The sequence below is a fragment of the Sarcophilus harrisii genome, chromosome 1 (genome assembly GCF_902635505.1).
Source record: "Sarcophilus harrisii chromosome 1, mSarHar1.11, whole genome shotgun sequence".
In the NCBI taxonomy this organism is placed as follows: domain Eukaryota; kingdom Metazoa; phylum Chordata; class Mammalia; order Dasyuromorphia; family Dasyuridae; genus Sarcophilus; species Sarcophilus harrisii.
The window spans coordinates 491546912-491570292 of NC_045426.1; the positions used below are offsets into that span (position 1 = coordinate 491546912).

The 23381-nt window shown below is 34.9% G+C and overlaps 1 protein-coding gene across 1 annotated transcript; it reads right to left on the bottom strand.

Moving 5' to 3' along the window:
* Positions 1-1474: 1474 nt before the first annotated feature.
* RIOK3 (RIO kinase 3) lies at positions 1475-23104 on the bottom strand. Its single transcript, XM_003760001.3, has 13 exons — positions 22841-23104; positions 17801-17919; positions 17084-17229; positions 16886-16993; positions 16489-16598; positions 15711-15854; positions 14848-14975; positions 10862-11059; positions 9874-10033; positions 7543-7623; positions 7356-7445; positions 6798-6905; positions 1475-3162 (listed from the first exon to the last, which is right to left on the bottom strand). The coding sequence occupies exons 1-13, from the start codon at positions 22901-22903 to the stop codon at positions 3055-3057; spliced, it is 1563 nt and encodes a 520-aa protein (XP_003760049.1). The 5' UTR covers positions 22904-23104; the 3' UTR covers positions 1475-3054.
* Between the last annotated feature and the right edge of the window lie 277 nt (positions 23105-23381).

Sequence of the window (23381 nt, forward strand, 5' to 3'; positions counted from 1 at the left end):
ACAAAAACGTTTGTGACAGCCCTTTTTGTAGTACCAATAAATTGGAAATTTAGTGGATGCCCATTATTTGGGAAATGGCTAAATAAGTTATAGCATATGAGTGTTATGGAATGTTATTGTTCTATAAGAAATGATCAGCAAGATGATTTCAGAGAGGCCTGGAGAGACTTGCATGAACTGATGCTAAATGAAATGAGTAGAACCAGAAGAATATCATATACAGGAACAGCAAGATTATACAATGATCAATTTCAATAGCCAGATGACTCGGGCCAATTCCCATTCCCATAGACTTGTGATGGAAAGAACCATCTACATCCAGAAAGAGGACTGTCAAGACTGTATGTGGATAACATTTTTCTCACATTTTTTGTTTGCTTTTTCATTTTTTTCCATTTCTTTTCTTGTGCAGCATGACAAATATGGAAATGTACATATTTAACATAATTGGATTACTGTCTAGAGGAGGAAGGAGGGAGGGAAAAAATTTGGAACACAAGATTTTGCAAGGGTGTATGTTGAAAACTTCATATATATTTGTTTTTTCAGAAAACATAGGGAAAAAAACTAATTTACTTTTATTTTGAAGTTAAACAACAAAATGGGTATTTTCATATGCAAAGTACTTGCACTTTATTCCCCTTTACACTTTGTGAACTTGGTTAAGTCACTGAACCTCTCAGATACAAACCACACTCTTCTGTGACCCAGTCTTTTTTGGTGTTTTGGGGATTCGTTCATCATCAGCCTTCCATACTTTGTATTCTTGCATCTTATTATAGAATCTTGCTATTCCTTGGCATTTGTTACCTGGCCTTTTTATCTTCTTAATGGATTAGTCAGAAAGCCCCCTGTGAATCCATACTGATCTTTTCAGACAGTTCCAGTTGCCTCCTAGGAACAACTTCTTTTTATATTTTGAGATTTTACTTTTTGAGGGCTTCCCATCCTTTTGGGGACTGGATTCCCCTATCCATTTTTAGGGAGTAGGATTACCTCTCTCATTCTCTGAGCCCTTTGAAAGCTACTCTTACCGAAATGAAGACTGGTTTGTTAGACACCAGCTTGATCTGTCCCCAAAGTTTCTACTTACTACTTCAGCAACTAGTTATTCCTTGCTGAACATTGAAGATTTTTTCTATAATGTTCTCTATTAAAGTGAGGTAAAAAGTTTGCATTTTTATAGCATGTTCACTTGAGTTTCAGGTTATTATACATCTCCTTGGTTTGGGTGAGTCCATTAGGAATTATTACCTGTCTTCTTTGCAAAAATACTTCTTTTCTCTATAGAGAAGGGAAAAATCTGCTTGCAATTTAATATGAGCTAAATTACATCGTTAGTAGTGGAATACAAATCTGAAGAGATGAGATTGTCAATAATCCCTCTTTCCCTCCAATTTTTGCAGAGAGAACAACTGGCCAATGGAGAATTGACTTAAAAGTTGTAAGAAGGACCCACACAAAAGAACCATCATTGAGTGAATTTCTTTTTTTAATTTTTAAAAAAGAGCACTTTCCACACACACTGCAAGAATGTCACACAGCAATGGTTTGCTGCTCTTTGTAAAACAGGGATGTTATAAAACCAAAATTTTTTAAATGTTAGGTTTTCAAAATTAGATTGCTCTCTTAATATAACAATGCATTAAATAACCAGGCATCTTAAAACCCTTGTCAGAGTAGTAAGAACATGTTTCAAAAGTAATGAATTATCAAAGATTCCATCTCTCTAGAATTCAGCAAAAAGTAATGAAAAAGATTTCTTTTAACTAAGAAGAAAAAAGTAATCATTAATTTTTCAAATGTAGTAAAGGAGTTTTTTCAAGTCTCAATATTTAAATTTTTACTTTTTATTTCTAGAAAAATGTAATTTATCTTAACACAGAACCAATATGGGTTTTTAGAAAGTGTTCCAATTTTACCTAACTTCTGAGAAAATAGCAAAGATGCAGATGATGAACTTCGGTTAGCTCAGGTATACAATCTGAAATTAGTCAGTTAGTGCTGAATGTTCTATTAAAACTGAAGTCAATAGTCTGTCTTAGTTTATGTATATCTGGTACCCCTGAGTTTCATTATATGATTGCTTCCAATTGTCTTCCAGCTAACTTGCTTAGAGCCACTTAAAATAAGTGGCTGCCTTATAATTTCACACAGTAACAATTTAGCAAAGTGTAAAATGTACTATTTTTAAAATAAAAATTTCATCAAAATATGTAAAACATGGTTAAATCTCAAATCCTGTCATCCCAAGTAATTTAAATTTTAATTCTAAGTGTAAACTGGGGGTACATCATCCTTACTTAACAAATTAAGCCTAAAAATAGAAAAACCAGAAATTAAGAAATTTGTAAAACATTCAAATTAAACCTCTTGGATATAATTTAAATCAGAACTATTCAGGAACCTATGAAACTTTGCCTTGAATAGCTGTAGGCCTGAATTCAGATTTTCAAATGCACCAATAAAGGACACAGAGCTAATGCCTTTCACTCAAGTCTTTCCAAAACAATTTTTCATTCATCACTTTCGCCAAGGAATACCCATATTCTTCTTTAGAACTATGGTTAAGTACTTCATTTGGGGAAGAAAAATTGAGAAATACTGACTTCCATAAAATGTTTTAGAAAGGAAGATATCCAACATGTTAGAGTAAGGGAAGAAATTCTACTAAAATTCTCTTTTCCAAATATAGCTGTCCTTTCTTCACACACATAGAAATGTTTACCTAAATTTTAAAAAATATGCACCAAAACACTTTGACCTGAATCATGCAAAAATCATGTCTACTTCAGCTACAATAACCTAGTGCAGCTGAAGAATTAAATTAGCCCAATCATATAATAAGAGGTAGTGACATTCTATTCTTACAGTGCCAAGCTAAAAATTCCACACATCTGGCACATGGGTCACAAGGAAAAAAAACACAGAAGCACCATGGTACACTCCTCGTGTTTCCTTTTTTGGTATTTTAAGTTACCCACAATTCCACTTGCCACTGGCAGGTGACAATCACCACTGCACCAACATAGTTAGAGGCAGTTAGTGTTGATGTTATTCATCACATATTATCGGTGGACCTCCGTCATCTTTTAAAAACGAAGCAGCCTTCCTTCCATTCTTCTGTACATGATCTTCATTCATCTTCTCCAAAGCTTCTATCTATAAAATTAAATTTCAAATTAAAAAAGAATTGCTAAGACACTACATTTGGTGTTACAATTCAAAACTACAAGCACTCCAGACAAACCAGCTTTTATGTAGGGCCAATTCCAACTCATGCCTAATTATAAAATAGTAAAGGTAGTGAGGGTAGAGTGAATAACTGCGCACAGTCTACAAGACCTCAAACAAATCCTGCCCCTAACATGTGATGGCTGTGACCTCAAGCAAGAGACCACCTCTCTGTGCTCTAAGCACCTCTCTAAAACTGCATAGCTACACAAGTTACTGATCTTAATCAGGAAGACTCAGAGGTCCAGACCATCATACCTCACTAAACCCCTCCCACCCCATGACAAGAGATGTGCTTAATTATAGACTTAAAAGACTAATTAAAACTGGTTTATGAATGAAATGGCTTGGTTTATTATAATACTAGAATAGAAGAATTGCACATGTTTTAACATTTATTGGATTACTTGCTATCTAGGGGAAGGGATGTGGGAAAAGAAAAATTTGTAACAAAGTTTTGCAGGGGTGAATGTTGAAAACTGTCTTTGTATATATTTTTGAAAATAAGCTATTTTTTTTTAAAATTGTATTATTAGAGATTATGTCACAGCTGTGGACATTGGAAATTGAAGGGGTAAAGTATTATTTGTTCAGTGTAGAAACTAGGTGGACTTGAGCATAAACAAATCAATATATATTCCTTTGTAATCAATCTCTCCAATATAGTCAATCAAAGAAAACAACTTTCTAAAGATCTTAATTCTTTTGGTAGGGGGGATCTCAGAGGTTATGTGGAAGCTGAGATTAGGCAGAGGTTAAGTGTCTTGCCCAAAGTCATCAAAACAGTTAAGCTTCAGAGTGGGATTTGAAACCAAGTCCTTGGACTCATCAGGATTCTTTCCCCCAAACTATGCTGACCCTTTTTAAAAAGTTATTACTAAAACAAGAAGCTGATTTTTTATTTTTATTATTTATTTATTTATATTTATTTTTATTTTCAGTACCAAATTCTCTTCCTCCCCACTCACTGAGAAGGCAAGAAATATTACCCATTATGCATATGAAATCATGCAAAACATATTCCACACTATCCCTGCATAAAAAAAAAAACAAATAAAAACACCTAGAAAAATAAAGTAAAAAAACATGCTTCACTCTGCACTCGAGTTCACCAGATTTCTCTTTTTGAATACTCAGAATCTGTCTTCCAATAAAGAAATAACTAATGCTATTTTACCAAATAAAGAAATAGCTAATGCTATGTGATTTTTTTTTAAACATATCTACATCATGACTTATGGAATTTCACCAAAAATAAATGGCTAATTAAGTTTTCCCCTTAAGATTATCTAGGAGTTGACTAAACAGTTTGTATTCATTCAAGTAGTTGAGGACTTAAAACTAGAAATATTAAGATATAGTTCCTAACTTAAAGCTGATCATTTTTTGGCAGAGAACTTGGGACTAGGTTCTTCCCACATGACAATCCATCTTCCTACCCCCTACATTTTCATTGGCTGTCTCTCATGCCTAAAATTCTCTCCATTCTCATCTCTGCCTTCTGGCTACCCTGGCTTTCTCTAAGTCTCAGAATCTCATCTCTTCAAGAAGCCTTTCCTGAAAAACATTGTACACAGTAACATCAAGATTATGTGATGATTGACTATTGTAGACTTAACTCTTCTCAACATGTCGTGATGCGGGACAATTCCAATAGAATCGGGATGGAAAATGCCATTCACATCCAGAGAAAGAAAATTTCAGAGATTGAATGAGGATTAAAACTGACTATTTTCATCTTTTTTGTTTGGTTATTCTCTCAGTTTTTCCTTTTTGTTCTAATTTTTCTTTTACAACATGATTCGTCAAAATACATTTAAAATGACCGTACATGTGTAATAACCTATATCAGATTGCTTGCTGTCTTGGGGAGAGAAGGAAAAAAATCTAGAACAAGAGTTTTACAAAAATGAATAAATGATGCCGAAAACTATCTTTACATGTAATTAGAAAAATAAAATACAATTAAGGAAAAAATATTCTTTTCTGATCCACTGTAAAGCTAATGTTGCATCAAGATCTCCATTTATTTTGTACATCTCATTTGTATATGGTTGTTTGCATGCTGTCTTCCCTATTTGACTGGGAACTCCTTAAAGATGGAGATTGTTTTTGCTCTCTCTATTTCCAGAACTCAGCACACTGCTTGACGTGGTAGGTGAGATTAAATGCTTGTTGTTTTAATATTTAAAAGTATGAAATCATTTGACATGGCTATAAAGTTTGAAACTATAAAATACTTACACATGTAAATTTATTATCTTGTTTTCAAATAAATAGCAACAAAAACATCTGACTACCCAGTCCCCTCCAAAATAAATGAAGCACCTTCCTATAAATAATGTCTAAAGCTTCTTCTAGTTCTGAATCCTATGAAACCTATGAATAACTGAAGAAAGCCTAAACTAAGATGATGCCATCAGCAGTAGAAAGAGACAGACTTGAAAACCAGTACTATAAAGGAAAAATTGTGTTAGAACTTCCTGTTTGTTAAAGATATTAATGGATGGTGAAGGAAAAATGAGTGGTAAGAGAGAAGGTGGAGCCAAAGATTCTTTTGAAGGTTTGGAAACTGTGACTGGTCAGTCGAACTAATGGAATAAGAAATTAGTTCCTATGTTTTTCTTTACAGAAGGCAGTAACTAGGTTGTGTTTTTGTTTTGCTTTGGCTTATTCTACTGCATTTGCTGCTCTGAGGTTTCAGTTCCATGGAATGAGATGCCCCAATGCTGGGTACCTCCAATCTTCGTTCTCCAGTCTCTGATTTCCTGCCTCCTTTTGTCTGTTGTCTTCACATAGACTATAAGTTCTTTGAAGCAGGGACTGTCTTTCTTTTTACTAACTATATCCCTTGCACTTAGCATCACACCAGGCATATAATATGCACTAAATGTTTATTGGATTACAACATAATTAGAACAATTATTTCTACTGGGAGAATCTAGATGGGTAGCTGGTTTCTAAGGAAACTTAAGTCTTAGACATATAAACTTTAAAATGTCAGTGAACCAAGGAAATGATTTAGTAGACAGCTAGAAATACTGAAAATTAGGGTCCAGGGCAGGATTGGATATGTCCATTTGAATCAACAGCATAAAAGTAATAGATGCAGCAAAGGTAAAGGACCATGGATTATAGTTTGATTCAACCTTTAGAATGCTAAGCACCATTGTAGGCACACAAATATTTATTGAACAAAGAATAGTGGGGCTGAAAACTAAGGAAGATATATAATTTATAAAAAAATACAAAAGGAAGTAGGAGTGTATGGGGGGAGGTAAAATATGTTATCCTAGAAGCTTTAAGGGAAAAGAGTTTCAAGGAAAGAATATTTACCAGCATCAAATATCACTGCTACCTATGTTTTAATCATTTTAGTTCCTCAAGAGAACATGTGGAAAAGGAGATTTAGAAACAAAACTGTAGATTTCAAAAACATCTACTCAGATACCCTCAGGAAGAAATTAAATTTCAAATGGAGACAAAGTTGAAATTCAAGGTTGAAGTGAAGATTTTAAATTATTTAGGGCTTTTAAATATCTGTTCTCCCCCGTCTCACTCACCTCAGCCAGGAAATCAGCTTCATTATCTGCTGTTATGTTTAAGCCTGACACAGCATTGAAGAGGTCTCGTTCACCAAGGGCTTCACTTACTCCCCCTTTCTGAAAAAACTGGCAGATAAAGTACAAGATCAATCATTGAGCTATATTAAAATAATTTTTTCAAGATGAACAAGTTGGGATATCTTCAGACTATGACTGTAATAGCGGTGTATTATTCCAAGTTATAATATCCTCCAAAATTTAATTTTCTTTAAATTTTTTTTATTTCTCCATTTCTAAAATAATTAACTTAACACATATTATCTCTTTCCATAAACTATGAAGATTAATATGTAAGAAAGCTTTGCTTTCCCCACTCCTTGCTTGAATCAAAACTGCTCCCTTAAATAGCATGACTGTGATTGAATTGACTTATTCACCAACTGAGTTTGTATCAGAACTGGGCAAAAACCCTTACAGTAAGTAACTTCATTTCTAGGACTGTGAGGAATACATTTAAAACGCCTTACAATTTTAGTCATGAATTGCATTCTCCTTTAACCCTATCCCATCACTTACTTGTGATACATTCCTGCAATCTCGAAACAAGAAGTCCAGACCATGAGGATGGGTTGGCTCCACAGACTGACTAACATCAATCAACCAGACCTAGTTCAAAGCCAAGACACAAACTGATTTACTCATCTATATAGGAAGTTTCTATGATAACTGTGTAAATGACATTAATGGACTATGAACTTCTCACCTTTCCAGCATGCCATAGCATGTTGTACTCACTCAAATCAGCATGGACGAGATTGCATTCCTTATACAACTGCTGCATCATCTGTGGGGAAAAGACAAGCACTTAGTGAATTATACCTAAACCAGCACATTATTAAGCACGGGGACTGACAATTCAAGTTGGAGTCAAAAAGTTGACTTTTTTTTTTTTTTTGAGAAGTTAGCAAACTACAAAAAAGATAGAGAAAAGAAAGGAAAGGAAATGATGACTGTGGTTTTCTCATCAGTCTAGGGAATGAATCAGCTATCCTCTTGAGCCAGGTAATTTCACTATTTCATTATCTCAAACTTATTTTATTTCCAATCTCTAATCTCACAAATGCAGGTCACTGACCCACAAGAGGGTGCAGAAATAAGCACAGATACAAGGTTGCTATTGGGGGAAAAAACAACAAAAACCTAACCATAATAACGGTTTAACAGTTATCAACTTCAAATACAAAGAAAAGAGCTTCATTTTTTTCCTCTCTTACATTGTATTTTACATAATACATCTCTATGGGGCTGAATAGGAAGAGGTATGATTCAGATTTGTAAAATCTGGATAATTTTGAGAGAATTCAGGCTCTGAGCAAAAAGTTCAAGAAGTCCAACACAAAATAGGAAAAAAACATACTTTGATTGTAGGATCACAATGAACCTTCTGCAGACTGCAGGCAATTCTACAATGATTCTATTCTGGGACTTAAACACGCTGCTAGACAGAAGCATGTTGATGCCTTTACTACTAATGTTAGTTCTGAGTTCTATAATTTTTTGTTTTTAAACTGTTTTTCTTCTTATGAACCATTCATTTTTGAATATATTTATATTTATACTCCTTGCTCTATCTCCCATCAGTAAACCATCTCTTGTAAGTTCTAATAAAAGAGAATAATATAATGAATTAAAAATTCATAATAGGACTTTGAAGTTTATCTGGTCCCCCAATTTACAGATGAGGAAAATGAGGCTTAGAAGATTGAGCAATTTGATATCATGTAATCTCAAGCCAAGATACAAATGCAGGGATCTAATTCAAATAGTTGTGAGATCCCTTTTCTGTTTTATGCCATTAGATCAAAAATATTTTTTTTCAACTTTCTGCTATAGGGAAATGTGTACAATAAATTCTTTAACTAAATGAAGGGGGAAAAAAATCTATCATCTTATTGTTCAGTTGTTTTTCAGTCATGTCCAACTCGTTGGCCCCCATTTAGGGTGTTCTTGGAAAAGCTCCCAGAATATTTGCCATTTCCTTCTAACGCTCATTTTACAGATGAGAAAACTGAGGTAAACAGGATGCAAAAACAGGATCACACAACTAGTAAGTATCTGAGGACAGATTTGAACTTAGGAAGATAAGTCTTGCTGGCTTCAGTCCCAGTACCTCCTATTATAATATGAAATCCTTTAGATATAATATTCTAACCTCTACCTCCACCCCATAAAAGTTAGGCTAATTTTTCTTTTTAACAGTATTAAGACCATCCTCATATCTTGATTGGCTTAGTGGTCCAATGGTTCAAGCTGTGGATATTCCTCCTGGTTCCCTGAATACAAAATAACCAAAGAGTTTCAAGAATTCTCTCTCTTGACACTTGGCTGGTGGATCCCTTAAGGACAACTCAGGCAAGGGAATTTCAGCTGAACCAATTCAGGATATTCTCAAGGCTGTTTTCTATTGAATATCCTTCTGTTAGGGTTAAATGTATTAACTCTTGAATGATCTCTTAGTGTTTCATTTTGTTCCAATACTGAACTTGATGTAACAGATGACTGGCCTGAATTAAGCCCATACCACACCACCATAGGAAATGTAAAATGTAAAAAGAAAAAATGCTTCTCCTCACTATTCTAATTTTTTTTTTTCATTTATTCTCTAGCTAGCCGTTTTTAACTATATATAAATACTAAGGGGGAAAAAATGTTTGGTTTTACAAAAACATTTAAAGTGTCCTTAAAAAAAAAAAACTCCAAAGTAAAAAAAAAAAAAAATCTATATATCTATAAGTTGCAGTACTATTAGTATAAACAAAAGAATGATTAACTATTTTTATTCATATATAGTAATATAAAATTTTATTTGGTTAAGTTTGGGAGACAGAATACCAAATTATCAAATTTTCATATTTTACTGAAAGAAAGGAAATATAAAACCATTCCTAGTATTCCTTTATCCAATTATCTGGAAAAACACACTGCTCTCTACTGCAAAAAACTTCAAGACTACAATACTGACATCAATGTATCATCTCAAAACTTGAAAATGTAGAAAATTTCCACAAAAATATAAAAGAAAATTTCAACTTACATGGAGGGTTTGATAGTAGGCCTCTTTCATGTCTTCACTGCTGAGTTTTACTTCCTTCAATTTGGGAGCTGGGATTTGATCATTACCAATAAAAGACATGACCAAAATGTGTTTCTTAAGCATTACAACTTCTGGGCAAGAGATACCAGCCTTTTGCATTCTGGATATGAGATAAAAACCATTGAGGAGAGTATTATTTTTTTAAAAAAGACAATTTTGTCTCAACAAAAATGTATTTATAAATTTTTTTCTTGGAACTTTTACAGTTAAGTAAACATGTCACAAAAACATGACGAGAAGTCATCATGAAGCATATTACTTGAGATCTAATTCTAACTTATAAGCTGTCCTGAGAAGGAGCAAAGAGGAACAGAAAGAACTGTCAGCAGACAAAGACCCTCATCCCAACTCTGGTACTTGCTGTATGACCCAGGTGCAGGCCACTGAGCCTCTCAAAGGATCCCTAAGAGTCTTAGCTATAAAATAAGGGGGTTCTGGATTCATGATCTCCAAGATTTCATCTACCTCTAAATTGTTCACTGAAACATGAATCTGAATTATAAAGAGTATTTATGACAAAAATATTGTCATAAAAGTTTACAAACATACTGCATTACATACAATATAAAAGTTTAAGAAAATCTTTAATAATCTAATCTGGTATCAATGTAATTGAAAACATCATATAGCCTATAGAAAAGCAAGCGAATACTTTTAAAATAGCTCAGTGATATAAAAGAATTATATCAGGGAAAATGCCCAGTTTGTTTGCATTTTCTCTAGACAAAGAAAGAAAATATTTTTCATTTTAGTTTTAGTAATTTTTTTTTTAATAAAGAGGAAAACATTTCATTGTGGTATCTAAAAATTCTTGTTATGAATAGAGATAAAGAAGTTTCCTATCTTGTAGTCTTTAACCTGGCATTTAGGATGCCTAAATAATGGTGACAGACACTCAAGATTCCTTTTGACCATCTGATTTTTGTACCTTGTTAGATTGTGCATTTCTTTTTCTGCCCACATACGGATGATCTTTCGTGGATTCAATTTACTGAAGCGATCTTTAAACCTGAAATCATCCTTAATGTATTTGTCACGATTCTTGAATTCATTAAGAGTTGTTTTAAATACCTTTAGGGCACATTCTGCTGGTATAACTTTAGCATCTTCCTTCCCATCTTCCATGCTGATATATAAAGGGGGGAAAAAAAGTCAAATCAGTGCACATTTCCAGACCCTGAGAAAGGCCCTTTCTAACGACTATTCTAAAATACACGGTTTTTGAGCAGAATGGAACTTCAAAAATACATTCATATTTTGAGAAACTATCCTTTTTCTCCACAAATCTTGAATCATTAAAAACCATGATGGAAGATAAAATGATCTTTTGAAGTACTTTCCAGGTCTCTGATTATATGAGCAACTTATTATTTAGGGTTTTTATTTATTATTATTTAGCTAATTTTTTATTTTAGTTTATTATTATTTAGCTAATAATCTGGGCCTCTCAAAATCTTTCTTCATATTATCATTAGATTGATGGAATTTTTACAGTTAAGTAAATGTCATAATAACATGATGAGACGTCATCATGAAGCATATTACAATAACTTGAGATCTATTCTAATTTGTAAGTTGCTCTGAGAAAGAGCAGAGTAGAACACAAGAACTGTCAGCAAAGACCCTCATATTATCATTAGAGTGGAAGATGTTGCAAACATATGTATCTTGGATTTGAGAATGGCCTTTAGCAAAGTTTCTCATGATATCTTTGCAAGTGGGTTGGCTAACAGTCCAATCATATGATAGGTTAAAGGAAAATTCAACTGAGTAACTGCCAGGTGAAAAAAACCCTCATTCTCTGTGAGTCCTCTGATGAAAAACACCCCTTAGTTATCTCTCCTCTTATTATCTATCCCCATTAGGATATAATCTCCTTGAAGTTGAGGATCAAGATTTACTTGTAGAATTTTTATTTCAAGACCTTAGCACCATACTGGCTTGACACACAGAAAACTCTTATAATAAAGCTTTTAAAAATCCATTAATGACTGAACAGTTATAATCAAAAGAATGATGAGCAACGTCAACCAGAAAGGATTTCCCAATGATGTGCTAGAAATCCCCAAGCTTATCAACTACTTACATAAAGACAAAATGCGGCATGTAACAATGGCCTAAAATAAAACTTGCACTTAAAATTGATAATGATAGTTAATAATCTGGCTTGAGGAATCATGAAAATAGTTCCCATTAAAAAGAACTTAATGAATTACCAGATCAGTATGAGCTCATAGTGACACAGCTGCCAAAAAAACTTTTTCAACTTGCCTTCCCTCTCAAAGGAAGAAACCCATCACTCTCTTGCCAGAAGCACTCTGAGTACTACATGAGAATGTCACCAGAGAACCAAGGCATTGGAAAAGTTTAGATTGAAGTAATGCCACAAGTACACAGCATGATAACTGCTGCGTGTATGTGTATGCATGTGTAACATGGATAAACTTACCCTAGGGGCATCTAGAAGGGAGAAATACTAATTATCACCTTCATGCTTCACTACTGCTATTCCCTTACCTGGAAGGCCCAACACTTCTGTTTTTCTCCTGTTCATTTTTTAGTTTTGAGGTCAAATTCCCTCTCTTCTTCCATCAACTCTTCTTCCTCAAGTCCCACAATAATTAAAAACTCTGTATCATTGGATTCAAAGGTTTTTAGTTTATACTGGGCCTCAAACCCTTTTCCTTCAAACAGATTAAAATGTATTTGGAAAATGCTTAATAAAATAAAATACACATTGTTAACTTGTGGTTTTCTAAATCAATATGCAAAACCTATAGAGATCTCTATTTGAGTTTGATATCACTGATTTTTATCCTTCACTTTATTACACTACACTAGTCTCTCTTAACAATTGTTATGGTAATTACAGCCAACTGTTAAAAACAAAAAGACTCTACAAAACATTTCTTGCAAGCCTATTAGCTCCTCATTGCCACTAGATTGTAGATACCTGAATTTATCACCCAATTAAGCTTTATTATATATAATCTTCTAAAAGGTTGCCTCAGTAGTAGTATTTTCATAATTAAATTTCAAGTGCTACGAATGTTTGTGGCAGCCCTTTTTGTAGTGGCTAGAAACTGGAAACTGAATGGATGTCCATCAGTTGGAGAATGGCTGAATAAATTGTGGTATATGAAAATTATGGAATATTACTGTTCTGTAAGAAATGACCAACAGGATGATTTCAGAAAGGCCTGGAGAGACTTACACGAACTGATGCTAAGTGAAATGAGCAGGACCAGGAGATCATTATATACTTCAACAACAATACTAGATGATGACTAGTCCTGATGGATCAGGCCATCCTCAGCAACAAGATCAACCAAATCATTTCTAATGGAGCAGTAATGAACTGAACTAACTATACCCAGAAAAAGAACTCTGGGAGATGACTAAAAACCATTACATTGAATTCCCAGTCCCTATATTTATGCACACCTGCATCTTTGATTTCCTTCACAAGCTAATTGTACAATAATTCAGAGTCTGATTCTTTTTGTACAGCAAAATAATGTTTTGGTCATGTATACTTATTGTGTATCTAAGTTATATTTTAATATATTTAACATCTACTGGTCATCCTGCCATTTAGGGAGGGGTGGGGGGTAAGAGGTGAAAAATTGGAACAAGAGGTTTGGCAATTGTTAATGCTGTAAAGTTACCCATGTATATATCCTGTAAATTAAAGGCTATTAAATAAAAAAATAAAAAAATAAAAAAAATAAATTTCAAGTGCTAGGCTCATATCTGATCTCTTTTCTATCCTCAAAAGCACCTACTGAAGTAATTGCTTTAAAAAATATTGATTGGCCAACCTGGGAATAACTCCTTGTATTTTAATTATTTTCTTCTTTTAAACATGAAAATTATTTCTGTTCCCCATTTCTGTTGGCGGTGAAAAAAGGAAAAGAGCAGCTGGATAATAGAATCCTCATGTAGCCTCTTTCCCTCTTGCTCTAATAACAGTAATCAGATCAATGCACCAATTCATCAAGAAAGGGACTTTATGGACAGCTCCCTTTCCCCACCCTACCATCTTTATTTTCAAAACTTCTTTTCCTAGTTACCACTCTCCTCTGGGTTTTCTTTCTCAATAGGATGTAAGCTTACTGAGGTGAGAGGCTACCTCATTTTTGTATACTTAGCACAGTGCTTGCCATATTGCCAAGGACTTAATAATTTTCTTTACCCCTTCATAATGTGAAGATTAATTAACTCTCCTGAGTCTATCACTATCACCTAAGTTTTAATTGCTTCTTCTGGGTGCTATATAATTTACAGTCAACTTTACTCTTCTAAAGCCACCCAATCTTTCTCACACTGTGAGGCAAAAGGCTGCTCTAAGTCAATGCCATCTTAAAATGAAGATTACCACATTATAGGTACTGAAAACTGATCCACAAATATCAAATGGGTCAATATTAGTACTTTTTTCTGTCTCTTAAGAGCCTCAACATCATTTTCCTGGAATGGAGCGAAAATATTTTGACCAAGATTTGTCAGATTTGCACATCTCTCTGTAGCTTTATTTTTGGTTCATGTGAAGTTTTGGGGCATATTTTTATGAACATAAAGCACAATGAAATAAAAAAATTTTTCTAGCAAAAGGTACTATGAACTAAAAGATTTTTATATGTAACAGAGGCTTCAAACATTTTTCTCTCCTTCAATTAAAAAAGATCGTTTCTTATAAATATTTCATTTAAAAAAGGATTCCTCTAATTTTAAATGCTTCTTCAATGCCTTATCATAGCATGAAAGTGATCCAAGGATCTTCAAAGGCCCTGCCACATTGAATAAATAGAAGTATTAAAAAAGATTAAAGCTATGTAAATAACACTATAAGGGAGAAAAAGGTGTCTTTGACCCATGCTGTTTTCTTTGAATTAGAACATTTTGCTTGCTTACCTCCCTCCATATGCATGAAAAACAACTGATTCCTTTCCTGTACTAATACAGCCAGTGATTGTCTCCAGCATTCCAGAATTGACCATCTTGTACATAAGTAAACGTGTTTTAGGATCTACTGCTTTTTCCTGTAAAAATAAGAAATTATACATGCAAAAAGATGACTCAACTACACACACAAACATATACACATGTCCAAAAAGTGAAACTATTTTCATACTCTTTTAAATGTGGTTAGACGGTTTTCTTTCTCACATTCTGGCAACAGATCTGGTTATTTAATTTTCTTGCTACTTAAATGTATCTCTAATGTAACTAATATGTGCTACTAATGTTTGATTATAAATATAAAAAGTGTTACTCAAATAAAATCAATCTTTTTTTGAATGAAAAATCTTGAAATATTCATCAGTATATATAGACTATATATTTTGCTTTAATTAACATGTAAAAATTATAGCAAATTAGCAACTAATAATCTAGAAAGTTATGTGATTTTTAAAAATTATTTGCAGTTTTGATTTAAAAGGCCCAATTTTGTTTAAAAAAAAAAAAAACTGGTCTAGTTCTTTGATTTCATTCCTACAGGAAGCACTAGCAAGCAAACTCCCTTTATCAATTCAAATCTGCATCAGCTCTTCAACCCAGAGTCTAAAGAGTTGCCTGAGGTATTGAGAAGTGATGTGACTGGGTTCACAAGCAAAACCAGGTCTTCCTAACTCAGATCAGCTCTACCCACTTAAATATGCTGCCTATCCTGTTAAGAGATACTACCCCCCCCCAAAAAAAAAAAAATTAATAGCAAAGTGAAGTATTTAGGCTATGTCATATCATTCAAGATACAAAAATTTAAGAACACTTACTGCTGTAGAATGTTCCTTTTTCTCATGGACACGGGCACTCCGACGTTCTTCAGAGTAGGCATGTTGTTTTAAAGCATTAAAGACCTGATTTGGTAGTTTTAAATCCATCCCAATTCCATCTCCTACCTGGAATCCAGGCGCAAACTACCAATAGAAATTTGAGACATTATTATGGTTATGCTACAATACATAAACACTACTAAAGGTTCAACCCTAACTATTACTAAGGGTTTAAAAAGACCTAAATAATGCAAACATTTCTTACTTTTTAAAATTGTAGGTTTTCCAATATTTGCTTGATACTAGGGTTTACAAAACATTAGAACCCATAAATGTTACACATAAATTAACTAATATCAACATATTACCAACTATAAAAATTCTTTTCAGAAGACCAAAGTGACCAAGCGTGGCATTTTTCAATCCAAGATGAAACTAGTTTTCAAATTAAAAAGCTTAAGGTATAGAATCATTTATCAAGATACTTTGGATTCCTTATTTTAAGCAATAAATGTATAATTTTGATCAAGTTACCTGAAATTTTTATTTCCACTCAAAATTTTACAAAAGTTTCTTCTGTCAATGAAGTGTTTTTAAAGTGAAACTTAAACTTTTCTTCTTATTCAATCAAACATACTTCTAAAAACATGACACCTGTTTTTGTTTTTTGATGGCTTGAGAGCTAAAAATGGCTTTTGTGTTTTTAAATACAATTGGCCTGAAAGCCATAGGTTTATGACCTCTATTCTAGATGGCAGACACATATTGCACAACTTACATTTTCCATTCGTGCTGTGTTCTTTCTTCCACATACGACTTCATCATGTTTGGTGGTAATATCTTTTCCTTTTCCAATAAAACCCTTTTTGGGAGTAGGAACAGGTTTAGCTATAGGTGACCAAGGCAAGGGAAACAAATAATGAGCAATAACCTGTTATAGTCAATATTTTAAAGCTAAAAAAACAGGCAAACTAAATGGTAAATATTCAGTTACTCATTTCTGGTTCATGAATTCAATGACAAAACATTAATTGAAAAATCAATTGCAGAGGGGGTAGTGAGGGAGGGAGGGAGGAAAAAAAAAATGAAAGAAGCAGAAAGGAGGTCTTTTCTTCCTCACTCTTCACAGATGTCTATCACCCTCGGTATATGCAAAATGAATATAGACGTGATACCTGCTCTGTATGGATCATGGCGAGTGTCCTGCCAGTCAACTTCATCTTCAGAGCTATCACTGTCCTCATAAGGATGTACCATTCGATAATTTTCAAAGGAAATGGAAACTTAAAGACATAAAACATTTGAAAATATTTTAAATAAAATACTGTATGCATTTTCTACCAGCCAACGAAGTTCATACAATAGTTTAGTACCTTTGCTATCTCCATTGAACTTCTTTTCTTCACGCCGAAGTTGGGCATCATATTCTCTGTCAAACTCCATCTGCAACATCTGAGCCAGCATGAGATCACTAGAAGTGTCAATGTTTTCTCCAGTAACAAATGGTCCTTCAGCAACACTATCCAAAATAACAAAATGTAAAACTCAAAATCCTTTAGGGACAGAGATGGTTCATTGTTCACAGGACCATCATTTCCAGGAAATAGTTAGCAACAGTGAAGGGGTAAATATAACTATTTATATAGTTATATCTTCATCATCATGGGAATTAGAAGTATGAAACCCCTATGATCTAGAAAAGCCAAAGTTTTTTGGCCTTCCCTTCCTACAAGAGAAGTCTGATTTTTTTCTTTTTCTTTTATGGGGTATTTACAATTCTTTATCATAAAATTTGGATTGATATTATCCAACACTATACATGTTTTACACATTTCTGAGTTTTTTCTTAAGTTTTTTTGTCATCTGTTAGCCTTCATATGTTGCCTGTGGCTGTGGCAACCTCCCCCCCATCCCCCAATTCCCATTTAATTTCTTATGCCAATCAAAGTGGCTTCGCTCAGTGCCTAGAAAGCGTATAATAAATTCTTGCTTTTCTAAATTTACACAGGTAGAAGAATAGAACAAGAATATGATAGGTCCTTTAACAATTATACCACCAGAAATTAGTGTTCTCAGCAAATTATACTTACGCAACAACTTCTGGAAAAGCAGCGGCTTCATCTTCTAATTGTAGCTCTTTAGCTAATTGTTCACTCATTACATCAGCCAAGGAACATGATATTGTATTCTGAGGGGTACCCCAAGGACACTATAAGACAAATAAAAATTTAATTATATTTTATAATTTGTAATTTAGGGTTTTTTTGTTTCTATATCCTAGCAAAGTTTTACCAAGCAACACCAAATGTAGATTTGTAAGAACATTAATATTTAATAAGATAATTGATGAAATTGAACACAAGTTCAAAAAATAAATACCATCTCTTAAAAAATCTTGAAAATAAATTACATGGTAGGAATGGTAGAACATAATGTAATCCCTGCTGCTGGGGAGGCTTCTTAATCCCAGAGTTCTGAGCTTCAATGGATTATGCCAATTGAGTTTTCACCAAGTCCATCATCAATATGATGAACAGGGTGGATCACCTGATTCCCTAAACCAAGGCTGAAGTAGCTCAGATTGGAAATAAAATAGGTCAAAGTTTCTGAGTCAACAAGAATAGGTATTGGCTTCTCTGAGTGGCCAGATGTACTTCCAGATTGGGTAAAACAGGAAGACCCAGTTTCAAATCAGTTATAATATTTAGGAAAGGAAGAATGCTAAATATGGTAAATAAATGTACACTATATAGAAAGAGCTTTTCAATAATGGGACATTTGTAGTTATTGAGGGCTGTGCCATCAATATAAATTGTAAAGCTCTCATTTCCCACTTACTTGCACTCCTGTGGACTTCACTATGCTCCCAGGTATGTTATTAGGAGGAATTTCATATACCCACAAGAGTTTATCACCTCACCAGTACCCTTAATACCTCCTCCCTTTCTGATTGGGTAAAGAGCTCCTCTCCAAACCTCCTTATTAAAGAAGAGAGCTTGAGTTCTCTTCCACCCACCAGGGTCTGCTGCTCTGGACTTCCTATCCCTGCCCTGCCTCCCCACGTCCCCCTCTCAAAACTGGTACCTTTCTTCTTCAACCTCAATTTTTGGGTCCTTTCACATGTTGCCTACCCTATCAAACTGTAAGCTTGAGGACAGAAACTACCTTTTTCCTCCTCCATATTTACATCCCCTAGCACTTAGTATAGTGTTTGGCACATACCGGGCACTCAGTAAATTTTCCCTTATCTAACCTCTGCAATTTCTACTGATTATTCTTAAATCTACTTTTTGAGGCCAAATAGAGCAAGTCTAATACTCATTCCTTCAAACATTTAAAAAAGCTCTCATCATCAACCATTACCTGTCCCCCTACTTTTAAGTCCTCTCTAGACTAAGTTTAGTGCTAGTCTCCTCTTTACAGCATGATTTTGAGCTCTTTACTCTCTTATAGTCACCTTTCTCTGGCCACTTTCCAGCTCATCAAAGTCTTTCCTAAAATGTGGCATACAGTCATAACTGAACAGAACACTCCAGATAGAGTGTGATTAGAGCAAAATACAGAACAAAGTGACTTGACATAGGCATTTTCTTAACTTCCATCTTGTTTTAGGAGAATTCTATTCCCTCAATTGGAGAACAGCTCTTGTGGTATATGATTGTAATGGAATATTATTGTGAAACAATAACACCAACAAACAATAACAATAATAAACAATAACATTGGTTTTTTTTTTTTTTTTTTTTTTTACTTATTTAATAGCCTTTTATTTACAGGATATATGCATGGTTAACTTTACAGCATTAACAATTGCCAAACCTCTTGTTCCAATTTTTCACCTCTTACCCCCCAACCCCCTCCCCCCAGATGGCAGGATGACCAGTAGATGTTAAGTACATAAAAATATAAATTAGATACACAATAAGTATACATGACCAAAACGTTATTTTGCTGTACAAAAAGAATCAGACTCTGAAATATTGTACAATTAGCTTGTGAAGGAAATCAAAAATGCATATGGGCATAAATATAGGGATTGGGAATTCAATGTAATGAGTTTTAGTCATCTCCCAGAGTTCTTTTTCTGGGCATAGCTGGTTCAGATAAATAATAACATTGTGAAACAAAACACCAGCTTATATACCATAAAAGAGGTAACATTTTTAAGGGGACTTGGCATATCACCATAGGCCAGGAGTAGGCCTTTGGGATCAAATTTAAACTCAAAACTAGCATTCAAAGTTATCCACAAACTGATTTCCTCCTTCTTCTCCCAAGTTTATCTAATTATATCAATGTCCAGAATGTGCTATTCCCTCACTTTCTTCAAAATTCAGCTCAAACACAACCTCACTTGCAGAAGGCCTTTCCAGATCTCCTCCTCAAAATAACTTTGCACAGACTCATAGAAATGTATATGTTGTTTCTCACAATAGAATGTAAGCTTGAAGGGCATCTAGATAATACAGCAACAGCCCTAAAGTTAGGAAGACAAGAATTCAAATCTGGCTCGACACAACATTTACAAGCTGTGTGACCTTAGACAATTCACATAACCCCAATTGCTTTGCCCCCTCCCTCCAAAAAGGGATATAAGCGTGAGACCAAGGGCTATTTCATATTTGCCTCTGTGTTCCTAGTGGCTGGTCCATAATAGTCATTTAAATAAATCTGATTTAGTGAATATTCTCCAAAATCCTCTGAACAGCCTAATTTACTGCTTCAGTGTTTTTTTTTTTTTTTAAAAAAAAAACATTCCTACCCTTAAGCATAAAGAAGCAAAAAAAAAAAAGAAAAGAAAAAAAGTAAGTAAAAAACTATAATGGGGGTTATCCTGAAATTGATTCAAAAAAGCAGGGGTCAGAGATCAAATGTTTATCCTGAAATTGATTCAAAAAAGCAGGGGTCAGTGATCAAATGTTCCTTTGTTGTTTTTTGTTTTTTTTTTTAAATTTCTTACTAGTGACTATCTCTTCCACAACCTTACTAACCACATTCCTTCCCTTCCTCTACCTCAACAGGCCTGGAATTATAAATCAATTATGCCAGAGTTTTTTGGATTGGGATTTGTCAACATACACTCTATGACTCAATTCTCCATCCCTGTAACTTTTGGACCACAGTGCTCTTTTTCTGGACTCTTACCTCTCTAGCTGTTTTGTTCACCCTTACCCCTTAAGAATGAGGGAACCAATAATTATCTAGCAACATAATGCTTCCCTTTGAAAAGCAGGAATCCTGTTTTTACTTTGTATCCCAATTGCTTAACATAATGCTTAGCATAAAGCAATGGAGTGCTTGATAAGTAGATTTTTTTTTTTTTTAACTTTTTCCATCATTCATTTAATCTCATCCACAATGCAATGGAATAATACTTTATCTTCCAGACATAGTTAAGAATTCTTTATATAAAACAGTATGTGCTAGATGATGACCAGTTCTGATGGATCAGGCCATCCTCAGCAACGAGATCAACCAAATCATTTCTAATGGAGCAGTAATAAACTGAACTAGCTATACCCAGAAAAAGAACTCTGGGTGATGACTAAAAACCATTACATTAAATTCCCAATCCCTATATTTATGCACACATGCATTTTTGATTTCCTTCACAAGCTAATTGTACAATAATTCAGAGCCTGATTCTTTTTGTACAGCAAAATAATGTTTTGGTCATGTATACTTATTGTGTATCTAAGTTATATTTTAATATATTTAACATCTACTGGTCATCCTGCCATCTAGGGGAGGGGGTGGGGGGGGGGTAAGAGGTGAAAAATTGGAACAAGAGGTTTGACAATTGTTAATGCTGCAAAGTTACCCATGTATATATCCTGTAAATAAAAGGCTATTAAATAAAAAAATAAAATAAAATAAAAAAAAAACAAACAAAAAAAAAACAGTATGTGAAAGGATTAAGCGTTTTTCTTTGCATTTCTTAAATGACCTTAATAAGTACTTTCCTGAAAAATGTCAAGTCATGACAGACACTAAAAAAACGCCATCTAGTATTACTTCTAGAGGCCTTGACTTATTAGTCCAGATACCTAAAACTCAATGTTTTAATCTCACTTAACATAGTTCAGATGAAGCTAAGGTGATTTTTATTACTTTAAAGAATTTAAAGAATAAGCATTTTAATGAATATAACTTCATTTTCTTTAAATTCATCTAATTTTTTTTAAAGGGGGAAGATATGTAATGTAAAGATCCATATAAGATCCTCTAAATGACTGGGGGGGATGAAGGGGGAAGCAACTTCTGAAACCTGAATTTTTATTTTATCTATTCAGAACCACAACTTGTTTGCAACAAAATCTTGGAACAAGAGCAAATCCCAGCAAACAAAAATACATTTATCACAACCAATATGAGGCCTGAAAGAAATGGGGGATTCATTTTCATATACGATGACTCATTCTGACTTATAAACATTTCCGACAACGGATCGTGAAAATGTGTAATGTCAAGATTCTAAGAAAAGACTTTTTTCAACTAATATTGATAATATTAATATTATATAATATATATATATATATATATATATATAATATTGATAACTATGTGAAGAAAACTTCAGTACTTCTTCAGCGCCGGCTGGGGAAAGCCTAGTTCTACCCATACCACTTTGACGTTCAAAAAGAATTGTGAGAGGTCCCTAGCATTTGCTAAGAGAAGAAAGAATTCTAGCAACCATTTGGCCATTTGCTACAAAAGTCAAACCGTCAGCTAACCCCTCGGCAGAATTGGCCCACAACAAACTAACGTTTCCAACTTCTTTTTCAAAAAGACATCACCAGGAAGCAACGTGCCGACCACCGAGAGCTTCAAAACTGGCAAAGTAGGCAAAGTACCAGAAGCCTCCCCCCACAGCACACTAGGACCCCGAGGAATCGCGGTGTTCTCGAGCTCATCTTCGCGCCCCCCCCCCCCCCCCCCCCCCGCCCCGCGAAGGAAAAGCCCCTTCTCCGTTAGCCACTCCTTTCTTAAGGATCAAGGACCCCCTCCCCTTCCTCCACTCGATGGAATACTTTCTAGTCAGGCTCTCAGAACCTCGGAGAAGAGATTGCTGTTTCTGGAAAGGTCGTTCCTGCCGCCCCCAGGCCTCCTCCCCTCTCCCCACTCCTCACCTTGTTGGGCCCCCACGCCGACCCTGGCCTGGGCTCAGGAGTGGTGACACCGACTAGATCCATCTGCAGGGGAGACACAGAGAAGCGAGCGGCAGAATAAGAGAGGAGCACCGTCGAGGTTTAGGACGGGGAGGCGGAGACGGCCGTGAGACCCGGTCCAGACGGTGGCAGCGGGAGGCGGAGGCGGAGGTGACAGATGGCGACGGCGCGGCGTCCGGAACTGAACCTCTTCTCTTCCGCCCTCACCCCGGCGACGATCTCTTCCCATTGGCTCTCCTTTACAGCGCTTCCGCTTTCGTCAGCTCACCCCCCCCCCCCGCTCCACCCACTCAGGAGCGTGACTTTACTTCCGGCTCAGACTCCGCCCTGAAGCTCATGTGGGCGTTTTCTCGTGGTTGTTTTGGAGTCTCTGGGACAGATTAGGAGGAGGGGAAACGGGTACTGAGGGAGGGGGGGAGGGGAGGACGTGTCTACGCTCGGCCCTTGTGCCTGATGTTTTTGCATTCGTTCTCTCTACGGGTACCTGGGGAAGGGATGTTAG

Coding starts and splice junctions, on each gene's coding strand:
- RIOK3 (XM_003760001.3), bottom strand. CDS start 22,903: ATGGATCTAGTCGGTGTCACCACTCCTGAGCCCAGGCCAGGGTCGGCG. Junction 17,230..17,800: donor GCTTTTCCAGAAGTTGTTGC/GTAAGTATAATT, acceptor TATTTTGGATAG/TGTTGCTGAAGGACCATTTG. Junction 7,624..9,873: donor CCTACTATCAAACCCTCCAT/GTAAGTTGAAAT, acceptor TTTTCCCCACAG/ATGATGCAGCAGTTGTATAA.